Raw genomic sequence first — 19,940 nt, 5'->3', positions numbered from 1 at the left:
TGTTAAAGGGCATCTTTGTATTTGTTTCCTAGTTGTCTCTTTGATATAAGCCAAACATTTCAATTTGAGCTCTACGTTTTATTTTTGTGCATGTTAGGTATGTATTATATGAAATATCCAAAGGAACATTCACACAAAGTTTGGTTAAAATCTGTTCTGTGATTTCAGTGAGGAAGATATTTTTTATTTAGTTTATATCATCAAGGAAGGACCCTTAACCATGTTATTTGAAGGCAATAAATTACTCCCCCATTCAACAACATAAAAATCTCTATAACTTTAACTATAATACTTCTTTGTGTAGGGAATAATAATATATCACAAAATAATAGAAAGCACTGTTTTATTAGCACTAGATCTCAGCACTTTTCAAATTTTATCAACATAATCTTTACATGTACATGTATAATAAATAATCTTAACAAAACTTTACTATAAACATGACAAACATGTAAACATACACTTATATATATATGCATGTGCATAAAATTATGCAGTTCAACTTAACAATCAAATACTCTTGTAAACATTTCCACTATCATGACTATATACATGATATAATAGAATGTATAAATGTATCTTTACAATTTGTATATATTTGAAAATCATTAATACATCATATAAACTTAAATGCTTTGTTTAAAGTACAATTGCTGAATTACATGGTCCGAGACCACAATTATTTCGTAGTGCATTTCTTTTAGAACATATATGAAAATTTTAAAAATCCCACCTGCGCTTTCTCAATGAAATTTTTACAGTGTGTTGTACTACTTTTGGGACAAATTATATCAAAATTATAGAAAACTTCATTCGCTCTAACTCAAAATATGGACAATTTTATGTTTAGGGCAGCTTCTGAAGTGCTAATTTTTAACCTTTTTCAGCTGGACCAAATCACTACTTTCCTTTGAAAATCGGGACCCAAATTTTTTTTAAAGTGTAATTTCACCCCCATTCTTGCAATTTGAGACATTAAACATGGAGAAATATATTTGGAAGGGGTATAAAAATTAATGGCAAGTAACCCACTGTCAACACTAGGGACTATATTCGTGAACAACGAAAATCAAGGGACAACAATTGTGGTCTCAGACCACATCATGTTCAAGTTAGTATTACATGTATATCAAATCTAAAAAAAAAAACCATTACAAATTCTATCATTCATTGCTTACTTTTTCCACATACTGTTGTTTCCAAATACATTTCCTCAGCTGGATTTATATGTATTTTAAATGCAATGCAACTATTAAAGTGTTTCTCCTACTTATAAATTTCTGTTTGAACATGTTTAACATTAAAAGATAGCCCAAAAAATTAGAAGATATTGTACATGTTATATTTCCTTTTTTAAAATGTTTTGATTTTTGGGTTTTCTTGAGGATGTGTAAAAATAAATACACCAGTATTACAGGCCTGACAGGGGCGGGGCTTACTCAAAAACACATAAAAATATAGCGATACAACAGATATTACAGTGAATGAAGTCTAAAAAGACATTCAACCATAGGCTGAACCTAAATATTAGTATAAAAAACCATGCCAGAATGTAGGATTGCTATGTCTAGATCCAGTGTCTGTGTCAAAATGTTGCACTCGACAAAAAAATATGTAACGTAAACATTCTTAAGCAAAATTTAAACTCTGTCAGCAGAGCTAGCAAAGCCAATTTTAGTGGATTGATGTCTCATTCCCATTTGTCCCAATTTCCATGATGTTAGAATGTTTAACAGTTATGCAAAGTTTTACAGAAACAATGTATCAAACTCTTAATCTTAGCAATATAGAGCTGAGTAACATTTTGATTTTCAAATTAAATATATAAAATTGTTAAAATTTTAAACTCAATGAAAATCCCCACGGTATATTATTTAAAATCTTAATCATGTTAATTCAAAGAACAGTAAATTTTGACAAATTCAGATGTTCATCCCTTGAAGTGACCAAATACAATTAGCAATACCTTTAAATTTTTGATCAAATATAATAATACATTACTGTAGTACACATACATAAACCATTTCTAAGAGGTTTAGACTTACTTCATTTTCTCAACGACATCAACTACATGGAAATGGTAGGTCACTTTTAACAATGAATTCCATGTAAATTTAGGTGTTATACAAAAAGTTGGATCATTGGCGATCGATGTTATGACAACATAATATTTTGCATCACAATAGCATGGACATTATACATTTTAATAATAGTATATAATTATGTTACCTATAAAAGTATGGAATATCTACACAACAAATAACTAACAATATACTGTAATCCAATGAAAAAAGTTAATACCGTTACAACACTTGTACTGTACACATATACAAATATTAACCAACAGTAAACTTCATGAGCCTTTCCCTGCAAAGTCAGTTATCTGACAATGACTATTAACAATTAAAATTCTCAAAAACTTATTTTAAGTGAAAACTACTTTACAATCATGACAATAAAATTTTCTGAGGAATGAGGATGAATAATATGAGAGTCTTTTAAACCATACTGGGTGTACAGTCAGGGGTACTACTTGTACAAGTAATTTTTTTTTACTTGAAGAAGCAATATCAATACACTTATATAAGTAAATTTCTAGGATACTTATACATATACAAGTGAATTGTATTTACTTGTATCGGTAGAAAAAAATTGTCCCTTAGCTATAGACATTCAGATTTTTTTACTTACACATGTTAAATGTATATAAGTGAGAAGGTCATCCTATCTTCTTTTCTTGAATTCTTAAAATTTCTTTGCTCTAAATATAATAGAATTTTAAATTATCTGCCTTTTGCACATCTAGATGCCTTTACAAATCATTTTAGTGTATTACGTAATTTCATGGACAATGAAAAACTCATTTGTCTGTTATCTTCAGAACACTGCTTATTTACAAGCCCAAAACTGAAAGAAGCAATTTTTGAAAGCCTTGCACAAATATATAAGATCTTTGCACAATCAGTTTTTTTGTTGAATTTATCAGATGAAACATTTTTGACCTCTTACAAAAAAATTATGAGTTAACCTCATCATTAAAGACATGTTTTTACATCTCAAAACATGAGGATTTTTAGTGGGATTGTAAAAAAACAATCACTTAAATACAAGTGATTTTTTAGAAAATTAAGGGGAGATTATTCAAATATTATAATTAACTTATACAAGTATATTTTTTTTACTTCTTCAAGTAAATAAAGATTAATTGTACAAGTAGTACCCCTGCATGCCTGGTGTACATGTATATATATATATGGAACATTACATTTTTGTACATGGTTTTAATAACCAGATTTAAGGACATGTACATGATTTCAATATACATTGTAAGTTCAATTATTCATATTGTATATATTCATAGAATAAATAAATAAATTAATTTTCATCGAATAAAATATATATCCTTCAGCTTGTAAACATGGTAAATGAACAGTTGTCTGCTATCAATATTCAAGACATTCCTTTTTTTCTAGCTAAATAAATTATAATTACAAGTAAGCAATATTGCTTGTGGTGAATAAATTAAATTTCTAGCCCTCAATGATCATTTAAACAGAAAAAATCAGACAGATCTTATAAGTAAAGTTGTAAAAAAAAACAGTTAGAAAAGCACTACATAACATACAATGATGTGTATGCTGGTAATCATGGTAATTTTAGTCAGAATGAGGCTTTTCATTCAAGAAAATGCGAACACAGCCATATGAATACATAGGTATGGGAATTGTTCCTACTTTTTCCCAAGCATTCTTTTTAGGGTCGAAGCACTCAATTATATCTGTGTATAGTCTGTCTTTAGCTCCACGTCGCCTTCCTCCAAACGTGTACAATTTCTCATCAATAACAGCCACGCTAACAAAGTCTCTTGGACATATGAGTTCTGGTAAAATTTCCCAAATTTCAGTTTCAGGTGTATACCGGAATGCACCTTCAAGTCCTATTACATAAATCTGTTTGTTGAGAACTGTGCTACCGAGACACATATCACATGCAGGCAGTGGTTGTGACAGTATTGTACATGTCTCCATAGTTGTGTCATAACACTGAACTGTATTTGTTACGATTTCATCATTGTTCTTACCGCCAAATAAATATATGTGCTTATCATGGGCCACAAACCCCATGTTTTCAACAGCATGGCACAGGCTACCAGCTTGCATCCAAGAAGACCCATTTGTCCATTTTTCAACGGACTTTAAGACCATATCTTCATCGAATCCACCGAGAACATATAAACTATCTTGCTGGGCGGCCATAGCATGACGTCTTCTGGCAGTTTGTAAACTTGGTCCTCTTAACCAAGTCTCAAAGCCAGAATCATATTTCCAGAATTCAGCACTTCTCAAGCCCCCCGATACATATATGTCATTTCCAATCACACTGGCAGTGAATTCATTGCGCTTTTTAAATGGCAGTGGCTTCAATGAAGTAAATTCTCCTGTGTCAGATCTAAAACTTTCTACATCAATACTTAGACCGTCTGCAAGCCTTCCACCAAGTAAAATGGCAGTTTCATGATTAGAACTTGTCAACCTTGGAGTGATCTGAAAGCTATTAAGCATATGTCGTCTGCTTGGGACCATGTGATATGTAATGGCTTCTTCATACAGCTTCAGTCCTTTTTCATCTTGCATAACATGAGGAGATTTTGAAACAATGTCAAGCAAATATTCTTTCTTAATCATCGGAAACTTTACAGCCTCTAAAATCTTAAACCTAAAATTCTTCCTCCTTCCTTCATTCCCGTCAGCGTCTAACCATTTAATGGCCATTTCGAAAACTTGATGCTCTCCATCACATCTCAGCCTTCGGTCACAAAGAACATCCATGACACACTGTAGAGATAATCGACAAAAATCGTCATCATTCACAATAGTTTTGAAATGAAAACATGCAAGCTCTTTTGAAATTTCATAGAGTTGAGAATGTGCATGAGTATCAGCTAACATCAGGGCAGCTAGACAATTAGACTCATTCATATTCTCCTTGAAAAATTTTACACATAGATTCACTAGAGGCTCAATCTGAAACATGTAAGCCTGCTGGAATAAATCCTGTAATATTGGTGTAGTAATCTGAACGCGTCCTGTATAAATAAAATGGAGAACATATTCAAAAACGTTAGAATCAACCTGCTGTAGATCAATCTTGTTTTTCCTGCATTCTTCCATTCCAGAACTAAACATTGATTTGAAATATCTCGAGCCCGCTGCTAGGATGACTCTGTGGCAGGGGAAATGTTTTCCGTCTACGACTAGAGTGACATCACTGTAACCTCCTTCAATACGGAAGGTTTCAAAATTTGTGATTAAATTTTCTGAATGTTCTGGACTGGAATAATCTGACAGTCGACTATTGTCACTAAAATCATGGTGTCTGCTGAAAAGGCTTTGGGCTCCATCTTCAGCTTCTATGTCCATTTTCAAAACTACAAATATAATATAAAAGTATTAAATACTTTATTTTAAATATCTGGCAGTTATGGTCTATGGTGATTCACAATTTTTCTAAACACAAGATTATTAACATGACATCAGGTATAGGCACTTGTTAATTGCTAAAGACTGTTCATGGTTTCTGTACATGTCTATCTAATATCTATAGTATTCAAGTCATACTCAGGGCTATACAGTTTTTGCTACATGTTGAGTCTATGGACTTGTTTATTAAAGTGAGAACCCTGAAAAAGTCGGTAATTTACGTTTCAGCTTTGTTTGGTCATTTATTAGCATTTTAGTAGATCTTGTAATTTTATATTTTTTGAAAAATTTATCATGCTATAATCAACAATGATCAATTAGCATTTAAATGAGTGCATCTATATCTATCAACACTGATGTTTTGAGTATGAACCCTGCTCATGACCATTGCACTCAATTCTTATCTTAATTTATTTAAATCACAGTATTTGATGTTTCTAAGAAACAGTTTAAAACATGTCATACTAGAACTAGCAAACAAATGGCAAAGAGTACCAACATAAAGAAACAAAGCTATAGTAATTGTCCCTTAACAGGAAACCCTTGTTTTCCCCCTAATTCCTAAACAGATTGAGTCATATAACTCCACAACCCCAATCCTAAACATCCTTTTGTGGTGTTGAAACTTGTGATACAATTTCAGGCAATTCTATACACTGTTCCACAAGTTATTGTCTAGACACTAGAAAAATGCTTATTATAGGCCCCTTTTATACCCCTAATTCCTAATCCAAAGGGACCATATAGCCCCCAAAATCAATACCAATCTTCCTTTTGTGGTTTCAAACCTTGAAATTTAAAAGATCTATATTTACTTATACTTAAGGTATTAGCAAATTTCCAATTATGCTAAAATATTGGCAAATTTCCATACTTTTAAAGCTATTCATGGCAAATTTACAACAGAGTTTATTATACTAAAGTTATTGGAAAATTTCCAATGGAGTTTATTAATACTATAGTTTTTGGCACTGATGACGACCACGCTGACAACAACTACGACAACGTAAAACCAATGTACTACTCAAATTCTTTTTAATTTTTGCTGTCGTGAAAAACAAGTGGTGTATTGTGGTTAATCCACCAATCATCTGATTATGTTTTCTGATTATTATAATTAATAATGATGTTTATACCTAACCTACATTGTACCTGTAATATGATATGTTTGGTCTTATTAATTATGACATTTCTTTAATCATGTTAATGACCATGATAAGGAAGTACACCACTAATTCATGGTCCCATTGCTTTCTATGTTAAATTCCTCCGTTTCAAGCAGGCACACCTCTTTTGTTTTAAGTTCAAATAAAGTGGCAATCATTGCATTTTAATTTTATGGTATCTTGTACTGAAAAAATCAACATACCTTTAATGGCATATAAGAAAGAACTGGTTCCCGGAACTTCGGATGTACCAAAACAGGTACATCAGATCTGACAAACAGACAAAATGTACCCTCTTTTTAAAATTTGGGGCAGTGTTTTTAATATTCAAAATTAAAAGTCCAAAAGTGTTCTGCAATGATCACCAGTCCTTCAGCTTTCATTTGATACCAAAAATACCTAAATATTCTACATATTTTGAAAGTTACACTCATGCGTAGGAACTATTTTGTGTTAAATATGTACTACTTTCTGGTATGTGCTTTCTGGCCGGGCCCGAATTAGTGGTGTTACACCATAAGGCCAATTAAAATGAATTGATAGATTTTCATCCCCTCCCGCCCCTTTGAAATCGTCCAGCCCTGATTTTTTTTATTTTAAAAATTTTACAATTTATGGATTTTGTTCATTTCTGTTACTGGTAACCATGGTAACTGTTCATTCAAAACTTCCTGTTTCAAATTTCGGTTTTCATATTTCTTCAAAAATATTCTAAACAAAATGATTAAGTCGACATATCCTGCTGCTCTATGATGACAACATCAACAACAGAGAATAGATTATGAGAAGGGCATGAAAATATTTATTAAAGAATTTTAAAAAACTAGAGACTCTCAAGAGCCTGTGTCGCTCACCTTGGTCTATGTGCATATTAACAATGGACACCGATAAATTCATGACAAAATTGTGTTTTGGTGATGGTGATGTGTTTGTAGATCTTTCTTTACTGAACATTCTTGTTGCTACAATTATCTCTATCTATAATGAACTTGGCCCAGTAATTACAGTGGAAAATAGTTCCTAAAAATTTACAAAAATTAACAAAAATTTATTAAAAATTGTTAACAATTGACTATAAAGAGCAATAACTCCTTAAGGGGTCAATTGGCAATTGTGGTCATGTTGACTTATTTATAGATTTTACCCCTATGTTCTATTTTTAGCCATGGCAGCCATCTTGGTTGGTTGGCAGGGTCACACCACACATTTTTTTTAACTATATACCCCAATGATGATTGTCGCCAAGTTTGGTTTAATTTGGCCAAGTAGTTTCAGAGGAGAAGATTTTTGTAAAAGATTACAAAAATTTACGAAAAATTGGTCAAAATTGACTATAAAGGGCAATAACTCCTTAAGGGGTCAACTGACCATTTTAGTCATATTAACTTATTTGTAGATCTTACTTTGCTGAACATTATTGCTGATTACATTTTATCTCCATCTGTAATAATATTCAAGATAATAACCAAAAACAGCAAAATTTCCTTAAAATTACCAATTCAGGGGCAGCAACCCAACAACCGGTTGTCCGATTCATCTGAAAATTTCAGGGCAGAGAGATCTTGACCTGATAAACAACTTTACCCCGTCAGATTTGCTCTAAATGCTTTGGTTTTTGAGTTATAAGCCAAAAACTGCATTTTACCCCTATGTTCTATTTTTAGCCATGGCAGCCATCTTGGTTGGTTGGCAGGGTCACGCCACACATTTTTTAAACAAGATACCCCAATGATGATTGTGGCCAAGTTTGGTTAAATTTGGCCCAGTAGTTTCAGTAAAAGTTAACGACGCCGGACGACGACGACAGACGCCGGACGCCAAGTGATGGGAAAAGCTCATGGGCCAGGTGAGCTAAAAATGTACCACTACCATTCCTTATACTTGTATACATGATATAAACTTATTATTACACTTGCATATTTATGAAGAACATGTCATAAGAAAGTTGCAAATGAAATTAAATTAAAAAAATTAAAATCCTCCGATCCGCCCCATTTTTTTCAAAAATCTGAATGAAAATTTACTAATTAATTTTCATTGGCCTAAAATGTCATAAATTATTAATGTTAATCATGTTAATATACTATAGACATGATAGAGGTCATAATCATGATAATGATGACGGATGTCATAATTCATTTGTAATTCATATTTACAAATGTATATGTTATAAAGGCCACAGTAATATTAACAGAATTTTACTTTTGAAGGTATCACTATCTGTTTTTTTTAGTTTTGAAAATACAAGTCACTGTGCTGAGATATGTGGAAATTTATTCCAAATAATTATGTCTTCTTGAAAGGCTATTATACTTTTTTTCTTTGATGCCTTTCATCGAATTCCAAATGATTATGACGTCTTGAAAGGTTATTATACTTTTTTCTTTGTTGCCTTACATCGATAATAAGAACGTCTTGAAAATGTTGAATGGATATTATACTTTTATTTTTTGACCCCTTACATCATTACATTTGTAACCGGAGAGCACGAATTTCATTACAAAATTGCTTGTCTCCACCGGGACTCGAACCCGGTACCTCTGTGTTACAAGGCAGCGCGCTAACCGACTGAGCTAAAGAAGTACTTCCTTAGCTCATATGTGGTGGTGTTTAACGACCTTGACTGGCTATACAGCCCTCGCACGGTCGGGTCGGTGCCCGAAGGCGATTGGTGAGCGTTTGAATAATTTCTGCCGTGGGTCAGGAACAAGTAGTAAGGACGCCGAATGGAGGCCGCCATCTTGGTTTTGGTGAGTTGATTTTGGTTTGTTTACTATTTTGGATTTTACTTCTTCACAACGGCTGCTTTCAGGGCCAGTTTGGTCAGCTTGGCAGCCCGCTAGCCTCGATGATGGAGTACTGTTAGATGATCTCGGACGTAGTTCTAAAGATGACAGGAAGCGTTATCAGGACCAAAGCCGTGAGGCAGTGAAATGAAGGTCGTATCACCCAACAGCCTAGGATACAGCCTTCGGACGTTAATCGGCATAACACTTCCCATAATACAATGGTTTTGGAGTGCATGTTAACGCAGGTACGCCAACTACTACGTCTATCTGTACGGCATGGATTGGTTTCTGTCATCTTAAGTAGTAAGTCGTTGATATCTAACTGTAAACCCTCATCGAAGATAGCGGGTAAAGGAGAGCTGGCCCAGCACGTCCGTTCAGCTGTAATGACTGAGACGTGACTGGATTGATTCCTTAGCTCAACCACTTACGGCTGACTAAGTATCTACTAAGTTTTTCTAAGGGAAGCAATCCCGTCACACTTCCCCCACCTCAAGAGTCATTATACTCTATAATGATGATATTTTCATCTTTCTTATATTTATATTTTAACCTGGCTAGGTATTTCTTCTAACCGTGGGTTATTATTGTTGGGCGCCAATGTAACCGGAGAGCACGAATTTCAATACAAAATTGCTTGTCTCCACCGGGACTCGAACCCGGGACCTCTGTGTTACAAGGCAGCGCGCTATCCGACTGAGCTAAAGAAGTACTTCCCTAGCTCAACCGCTTACGGCTGACTAAGTATCTAAGTTTTTCTAAGGGAAGCAATCCCGTCACACATTGATAATAAGAACGTCTTGAAAGGCTATTATACTTTTTTCTTTGATGCCTAACATGGAGGTAAGCTAGGCGTCAAAGTTAAAAAAGTATGATAGACTTTGACAAATGTTTGAAAAGGAATGGTGAAAAGTCGCACCTGACAGTAGTCCGAAAATAGTCAAAAAATAGCATAAGGACCTAAGAGGTACGGTTAGCATAAGGACCTAAGAGGTACGGTTCCGCAGCTACCTGACAGTAGCTGCGGAACCGTAGCTCTTAGGTCCTTATGCTATTTTTTGACTATTTGCCAAAAAATAGCATAAGGACCTAAGAGCTACGGTTCCGCAGCTAACCTGACAGATGTCAGAGAGATGACTCAGTCTCATGAGTGCTCGACACTGACAAACTGACGAATTGACAGATTCACCTGAACATATCCACGAGTAAAGAAATATACTTAAAATACAGAGCAAAGTTGTAATATAGCAGTCTATTGATACCTTTTGGGGGTTATAAAGTTAAGAAATCAAGGTGGAAAAACTGTCATTTCCATTTTCCGGATATTTTGTACAGGGAGACTATTAGTGAGTGATCCAACAAATCACCAAAAAAATAAAATAAGAACGAAATGTACCTTTTTATATACGAAACATAATGCTTGCCAATTTTTAATAAAGTAAACTTGTACTGTCAACTCTACTTAAATAATACATTATCAGTTTTACTATACATACAATATATAAGCAATTTGTTTCGAATATAAATCAATTTAACTATTGTCAGTTTATTGTCTCCATAACCATTTAATCTGAGACTACTATATACTATACTGTTATAGTAGTCTCAGATTTAATGTAAATGTGTGTGTGCTAATAAATATTGTCTATTGTCTATAAAAAGGAATTTATATATATGTGTCATCATTGTTTATTTATTTTTTTTGTCATAGATAATTTAAAAAAGGAGAGACTATAAAAGACTATTGAAAAATCAAAGTGCTGGATAGCACTTCTGGCTGAAAGTTTGCAACTCAGTGTAGCTGTGTCATGTGTGTATTATTCCAAAAAGGTTATAGACGTGCATGTTTTATTATTGACGACCGTATGGTGGCCTATAGTTATTAATACATTTTGCTCCTTTGAACTCTTTTAGATAGAATACAACTGTAATGAAAGTGAATTTATATTAAAGGCTTTTGTCAAAAAAAGGAAACATGTCCATGGGACACAAATGATGCCCCCGCTAGCATTAACGTTATAAAGGGTCACAACTCAAGAACTGTAAATTTGACGCTACCAAAATTTGTACTTGATCTGAGTTATGGCATGCCAAGAAATTGCCTCCGTTGAAATTCTGCAAACACCCCATAGAGCAAATTACATGGATGATTAATATTGACCATTCGGTATATGGCCGTGTTCTAAGCGACACGTACATGAAGGTCATAAATTAATTTATTGAATGAAATCAAATCTTTAGCTACTAAAGACTGCCGTAGGAGGTCGACCGGAATTTTTAGCGAGGATTTCTTGGCATGGAGTAACAGATAGAAAACTCAGGGTTAGAATTCATAGAACAGAAAAGGGGCAGTGACAAATATTTCATGTATAATTTGAACACAGAGAGAATTTACCCGCACCCTTTGCCAAAAAAACCCTTTCTTTTTCTTATTTGTGACTACGGACTTTATGTTTTGAATTGTAGTTTCACTTTCCATATTCGGTATTTATTCCTCAATCCTCAATCTTAAGGCCTGTTGGCACGAATTGTCCATGTTGTCCCAATGTACGGTTTTCCTCTCTGGTGCGTTTTCCTCGATGTATTTTCTTCTCTGTGCTTTAAATTTGGTATGCGCTGGTTAAGATTGGGATTGAGGAACAGCAGTATTAAATCTGCCCGTTCTGTCAATGTAATGTGCCACTGTTTGTAATTTGGCTTTTGTCTCTTCTGTGTTCTCGCCGTCCACTCTCGTTAGCATAGTAGCTAAATTCAAGTTTCTGCTAGTATTCTGCATTATTCAAATGTAAGCTCCACGTGGTAAAAATCACGTGATGCAGGGATATAGTATCTTGGAGTTGGGCTATTTCTTTCTTTTCGGGCGGGGACTCCAAGCAAACAACATGCTTGTGTATAACGGCACTGTATATTTTCGTATTAAATAAAGAAAGTTGCCTTAAATTAGATTCCTAAGCTTAATTCGAGGGTTGAAAATAGAGAGCACAAATAAAAAGGGGGGGGTGTCCACAGGGAATATTTGTATCTTATGAACTCTACATGCATATTTGAAAGGTTTATTTTTTTTTATGTAATTAAAAAAGAGAAAAACAAATGTAAGACAAATTGTGAATGGTCTTTCTTCCTTTCTCCCATGCCAAGAAATTGCCTCCGTTGAAATTCTGCAAACACCATATAGAGCAAATTACATGGATGATTAATATTGACCATTCGGTATATGGGCGTGTTCTAAACGACACGTACATGAAGGTCATAAATTAATTTATGGAATGAAGCTACTAATGACTGCCGTAGGAGGTCGACCGGAATTTTTAGCGAGGATTTCTTGGCATGGGGGTAATAATTAAGCATTGTGTATACATTCTAATTACACAGTATTGTGCAATAGATTTGTAAGATCTATAGACATTTGTTTTGTGTCAGAAATCTATATACTGAATACTATGTCAAAAAATTTGATCGCAATCCAAATTCAGAGCTGTATCAAGCTTGAATGTTGTGTCCATACTTGCCCCAAACTGTTCAGGGTTTTGACCTCTGTGTCGTATAAAGCTGTGCCCTGCGGAGCATTTGGTTCCATTTCAACGTAACGGAGCGCAATCCTAGAGCATTAAAAACGACTCCACAAAAATTCAAACTTGATCTTGGTTTTATGATTAAAAGTATTGTGTATAAGATAACTTAACTTGCAACAAACCGGCGAGAATGTCCATGTCTATTTTTTACTGACAAATCCCACATCAAATATATCAGTACATAGCTTTGGATCCATGTTATCATTATATGATAGACAATTCACAGAGAGAATACAGCATCAAAAATGTCCAACTCTTACACTTTACAGCAACTATAAAATATACATGGCCCACGCCAGGAAACCGTTTAAATAGTACATATACTGACACTTCTTTTATGTTTTTTTAGCCCAAAAAGGTCCAAAATTTTTTTCACATCGCCAAGGACGTATGTTAGTTATACGTCCTTGACATCGCTCCGCTCGGCGAACTTTGACACTTCCGCCCCCCTTTCCAAAATTCTGGATCCGCCCTGGTAATATCGATAATTCGTATCATATAGCATCCGTATTAAAAAGCAACCGGGTCAGCATCTACTTCTTAGAATATTATAGCTCGGGGTATCAAGTGCTGTAGAAATTATTAAGGTTCATGATGTGTACCCTTTGGCTAAAATGGCTGCATTTTCACCTCAAAATTTAGATAGATTACAGACAAACGGTTTATTCCTTGAATGCCAACATCCTTTGATCCACCGGCAATTTACCTGTAAAATTTTGTTGGCATTGGAGGAATAGGTGTAAGTAGTTATCACAACAAAAGTGTATGCTTATCAAAACAATCCTACTAATTAAAACAGATAGGTAAATTACAGGTAGCTAAATCTAGTTCATGTTTGTCAAGATGTTGAAAGTAATTTTTTACTGTTTATACTGCTTGAACAAATATGGATTCTAGCTCTCAAATGAATGAAGGAAACTTTGAAAAGTGTTGCATCAAACAGTCAACAGGTAAATATTGTCAGGAATTCCAGTTTGTTTGCACAAGTTCTACTATAGACTCTTTGGACCTTGATGTTTTTTTTCAATATTTCTATAGTTGACTGTAATATATGCTCCCATATGACTTGAAGGAATTTCTGGAAACTTTGTATCTCGTGTTAGATTACTATTTTATTATGTGAAGTTGTTCAGGATATATTTCTTGATTATAATATTACACCCTGTTCGATTATTGTAAGTGATTCATAATAAATTTCTAATGTGTTTGTTTTGTCTGCAATAGACCGAATTCTTCTGTCCCTATAATGCATATATTTCCTAATTTACATTTGCTTTTTATTGATTTTGCTATTTTCTATTTTTTTTTTTATTGTGCAATATAGATTGCACAATAAAAAAAAAATAAAAAAATAGAAAATAGCAAAATCAATAAAAAGCAAATGTAAATTAGGAAATATATGCATTATAGGGACAGAAGAATTCGGTCTATGTCTGCAACTAATCGGAAATTCTTGTAACCCTAATATATGGATTTTTTTAATACTTTGAAGATATTTTCATACTTCCATAAAATTGAATTAATTGTTTAATAAAATGATTCCCTTTAGTTCCATAAACATATTAACTGATAAGATATTCAAACAGATAATAAAAATTATATGGAATATTATTAATCTGTAGTATATGTTCTTTGTAGCTTGAAATAATTGTATTTAACTAAAATTTCTTTAATATTTTTAATGTGTCTCAAGTTTATAAACATTTCCATTCCAAAAATATCATTTTTTTTCAAATAGAAAGAATTAGAAATGTTTGACTGATTTTCTTTAATTCTTTAAAAATTCTTAAAAATTCATAACAAGGATTTGTATAGTAAGACTATACAAATCCTTGTTCATAACAATTTGAACCCCAAAAATCTACTAGTTTTCTATATAAAAAAAGTGATAAAATGTCGCAGTTTCCATCAAGTAAGCTAATTATCTTTAACAGTTAAATATTTATAAAAACATTTAAATAGTTCTAAAAACACCTATTGTTTAAAATTATATAAACATCTATTGAAAGGAATAGGGTTTATTCCCGATTGTCCCACTTTTTAAAATTTTAGAGTTCTGATTGTCCCACATGAAAAGTTCTGATTGTCCCACATTATTTTATAAAGTAAAATGTTCTTAGATAAACAAGGTTACTGTTGTTTGTTTTGCTAAGTAAACAAGAATGTATTATTGCACATTAAATATTAATCTTATAAAAGTATAACATATTACTTTTATAAAAGTATAAAATATTACTTTTATAAAAGTATAAAATATTACTTTTATAAAAGTATAAAATTGAGAATGAAAATGGGGAATGTGTCTAAGAGACAACAACCTGACCATAGAACATTTAAAAGTATAAAATATTAATTCTATAAAAGGAATAAAATGTTAAATTTTATAAAAGCATAAAAAAAAAATGTTTTTTTAAATCATTAGATAAAAACATGTTTTATTTAAAACCAATATTATATCTCTGATTTATGAAATATATCTATAATGTTACGTTATTTATAAAACAAATGTAATTACAATACCGCAATTTTTATAATATTTTCTCTGTGAAGTTTAAAATAGATACAGAAATAATTCATGCAATTTAAACGGGTATTAACTTACTCATTTACATACATTCTACCTTCATTCTGTGAACAGTATATCTAACAGTCAATGTAAATGTTCCTGTCTCTGTTCGAAATTGTTGATGGAGAAATGTTTCCACTAGTACCTTTGCGATTTTACTAGGGAAGTCAGAGGACATTTTTACAACATTCTCTGAGCTTTTGAAGACTGCTAATACCCAATGTTAGATTCACCTGAATCAACAACTTTCGTTATGGATAACGAAGCTGTTGTCCAGATTTTTACTAGATTTGCCTTTCAAATAATCACTGTTAGAGATTGTTTTACCAATATTCCTATTGTCTTTTCCGTAATGATGTTGTATGATTGCCAATGAGACAACTCTCCACTAGAGACCAAATGACACAGAAATAAACAATTATAGGTCACTATACGGCCTTCAATAATTAGCAAATATGTTACACAGCAACAAACTACAGCCACTGAATTACAGGCATCTGACTTAGAACAGGCAAGTACAAATCTGAGAGTACTGGCAATTATACTGACAGCTAGTTCAAAGTCAATAATAACTATTTTTAAACTATGCGTTTAAGACTAAAATATATAAATATTATTATTTGTTCCTTTTTTTTTCTCAATATTTTTTATAAGTTACATTGATTAGTAACCTGTAACAAACTGCTACATACTATAAAAACAAAATAATCACTATCAAAACAATTCCCGATTGTCCCACATTTAAACTTCCCAATTGTCCCACAAACTTATTCCCGATTGTCCCACAAAATTTCATTACTTTTTTACCTGTAATTTCAAAAAGTGGGACAATCGGGAAGACACCAGGAATAGGTAACATATAAAATGTTGGCATTCGAGGAAGAAACCAGACAAACCTGTGCATCTGGAAAAATTTTAAGGCATAACATGCCCTATATAAATAGAATTCAATTGCTTTGTCATCCAAACATAGGCAATGATTACCGTAATATATCAAATGAATGGCTTAAAACAAAAATTCTCAAATGTTATTGACTCATAAGACAATGCTTAATATCACAACAGCAACTAAAAAGCACCGCTATGAATCTAGTGTATATAAACTATTTATTCCTGTGGTCATACTGCTGCTGTTGTTATGCTCCCACCGTATTGAGTTTTATCCTTGTTCTTTTGTAAGTATGTACGTCCTTCCCTTACTTGTACGTACCTCCGTACATCCCAAAATTCGTTTCTGTTCTTTTACTTTAGTTTGCCTGAACCAAATTGTATGAAACTTATACGCAATGCTTATAACCACAATTCTCATGTCAAGTTTGGATTTTAGTTGCGTCACTTTTATCATTGATCTAGCGTTTTATCGCGGCTACTTTACAAATAGAAAAGTTGCTGGAAATTTTAGTTTCTGTTCTCTAAATTTAGTTTGTCTTAACCAAATGTTATGAAACTTATACATTTTATACACAATGCTTATTACCACAAACACTGATCAAGTTTGAATTTTGGTTAATTGCGATAGTTATACCGTTTTAGAGTTATGCCCCTTTACATATGTAAAAATTGCTGAATATTTTCATTTCAGTTATCTAACTAGTTCGCTCAACCAAATATTATGAAACATAACCTCACAGATTTCTTGTTGTAAACAAAATATACGCCGGGCTATTCGAGGAAATTTACAATACGACCGACACGAGTTAAAAAGACAAACATGCAGTTTTTATCCAAATGTTTGGTTGATATGTTTCACCCAACAAAACTAAGGAAAGTGAGGGGTTCCAAATAAACCAACGGCTACGAAAGAGTCTGAAATGACAACGAATTTATGAATAACGGTCGACAAATGGAGACTTAAGGGCCACACCCAGCAGGCAGGTTACAGTCTGGTCTTGAAAAAGGTATTCAATATATAAGACCAGCGAAACAGACTTTCCGGTCAGACATGCAAACCTCGGCCACAAAAAAAATACGCCCGTTTTTATTCATCATGTTCATTTAATGCTAAATAATTTTGTTGGAAATTTTAGTTTCTAATAGCAAAAAAGTGGACAAGACTTGTTTCAATCCAGATACGACCAGAACTGAGTTTTGCTTAAGGCAAGAATCAGAGTCAATTTTTTTCTCTCAAATATCTCAGACTGCCACCTCAAATTAAATGGTTCGTACCTGAGACTTGAAATCTTTCTAGAGCTTATAAATACTGACTGGGGATCATTATTCAATTTGTTATTTATAAAATAGGTTGGGGCATTTGGGGTTAAACATGTTTTCGTAGGTAAATAATATGGTGGAAAATGTTTTCATGAGAGTGTAATGGTCTATAGAGTATTTACTATTTCCAGAGACATATATAAACATATATGTGTATATATGTCTCTGCTATTACTTTCTGTTTGGTGGAATAGTGAAATACATGTGTAGAAGTAAATACGTTCTTGCTTAATCCTGTGCCGCTTTTGCCGCTTTGAAGGTTTTATGAATGTCATGACATCCTCAGCCTAAGCAATGTGTTACTGTAATTTGAATTTCAAAATGACCGAGTGACGTTTTTTCAACTCACGGTCACCTCCACCATAGCAAATCACATGACTTTGACAATCAGTAAATATCAGCTAAAATATCATTATAAGTAAAGAATTGTCGTATAAAAATTAAATACACGAGAAAGTGCAAAGTTCACGTCTAGTCTGATTAATCATTTTACAACAAAAAAAAAGTTCGAGCAAAAGGTTACAGAGGTGGTATGATGTAAATTATTGGAAGAAGATTGAAGAAGAATTGACCATGTTGACGTTTTGTCAATGTTTTTCTGCTGTCAGTTTGATACACTTGAGCATGCTGAACGAGTGAAGGTCCTTATATCCCACATTGGAATGTGAAACAATTAGTATTTAAATAACGGAATTAAAAGTTTTCAAATAATTTTTGGCATCAAAACTTTCCGATCGATGTTTTGACAAAAACAATGCATTTTTTTTTATCAAAGCCGGTATTTACCTTTACTCGTCCTTGGCGTGAGACATTAGACATTTAAATTATCGAGTATTTTATATCACCTGTGTTTTGTTTAAACAAACCATTATCACTTGTCAATTATCTGACGGCTTGGTCAAAATGTCAACTTGTTCTCGCATCAGTCATTCCCGATTCTTTCGATACACTGGGCTTTTATCGTTTTGGGCGTATGACATTTGCGCCAATTTTTAAAATTGAAATTCTTTCATTTGCGCCGATTTCATTTTTGCATTTGCGCCGATTTTATATTTGCTCCTTATTGCATTTTCAGTTTAACACAGGTGAATAAATGCTTCTACATGTACTATACCTCGGAAGGTATATTGGTACAATTTGGTTATAAAGTTTGTTTACTTATGTTTAAGTTACGTATGTCACAGTTAAAATGCGAACTCTACTAGAAATGCCCAAATCAGTACGTAAGCCAGAGAATGAACAGATGGACTTCGTTATTGACAATAACGAAAAATATATACAAGAGACGTTATCACAAAAAAAGGAATGTAATAGATGTGTTGCCCATAACATGCATAAGTACTCGGCAAGAACAGATTTATGATTTTAATGTAATTCCGTTTTTATGGATTTTAATGTTGTAAATAGATTTTTACTGTGTGATTTTAGTATAAACAGAGCAAGGTTGGGCGGTAAATACCACCCCCGGTATTTACCAGTGGTATTTACCGGTATTTACCGCCCCGGACAATACTCCCCAAGTGGTCAATACTGGCAAATACTGGTCAATTGAAATTTTCATGGTTGTTTCTACTATTAATTGAAGTAAAATCTTGATAAAAAGTCAAATATAATGTGTCAGCTTATAAAATTAATGAATTTGATATGTTTTATTCATAATCATTTATATAAAACTTATTCTTACTGATTTAAAATTTAGTTTTTATGAATAATGATATTGCATACTTCATTGTACTTAAGATATATATATATATATATATATATATATATATATATATATATACAAATTTATATTTGATTTCAACATGTTTAAATCAATATATTTTTATTCAAAATTATGATTTTACAGGTAATTAAAATTAAAGGTAAATAAAACTACAGGTAAATGAAGTTACATGGGTCTTTTTACCTATCACCTGGCATTGCTATGTGTGAAAATTTAATTACTAAAACAACAGCCTCCAATAAAAGTTGACAGTACATGGGTTGAAAGTAATAAAATTGATATATGAAGACTCCCTTAAACAATAAATTATTTCCTGTTGATAGCTATTTAACTGTGAGATAAAAATCTTCTTCATGCTGGAAATGGAAATTTGAAGCAGGGACAAAAAGTTTTTATCTTTTACTATAATATTATGTACACATTAATCAAT

General features: G+C 32.8%; 1 protein-coding gene across 2 annotated transcripts; it reads right to left on the bottom strand.

Annotated features, from left to right (window-relative positions):
* Nucleotides 1-329: 329 nt before the first annotated feature.
* Nucleotides 330-10,776, bottom strand: LOC143082222 (kelch-like protein 24). Of its 2 annotated transcripts, none has more exons than XM_076257810.1 (2): nt 10,698-10,776; nt 330-5,428 (listed from the first exon to the last, which is right to left on the bottom strand). In XM_076257810.1, exon 2 carries the CDS (start codon nt 5,418-5,420, stop codon nt 3,657-3,659), a length of 1,764 nt encoding a protein of 587 aa, XP_076113925.1. In that variant the 5' UTR covers nt 5,421-5,428; nt 10,698-10,776; the 3' UTR covers nt 330-3,656. The 2 variants fall into 2 exon arrangements, with proteins under 2 accessions (XP_076113925.1, XP_076113933.1); XM_076257818.1 differs by lacking the exon at nt 10,698-10,776 and adding an exon at nt 6,622-7,188.
* Nucleotides 10,777-19,940: the final 9,164 nt, after the last annotated feature.

This window comes from Mytilus galloprovincialis, chromosome 1 (assembly GCF_965363235.1).
Source record: "Mytilus galloprovincialis chromosome 1, xbMytGall1.hap1.1, whole genome shotgun sequence".
Taxonomy (NCBI): domain Eukaryota; kingdom Metazoa; phylum Mollusca; class Bivalvia; order Mytilida; family Mytilidae; genus Mytilus; species Mytilus galloprovincialis.
This window is presented reverse-complemented; position numbering and strand designations above follow the sequence as displayed.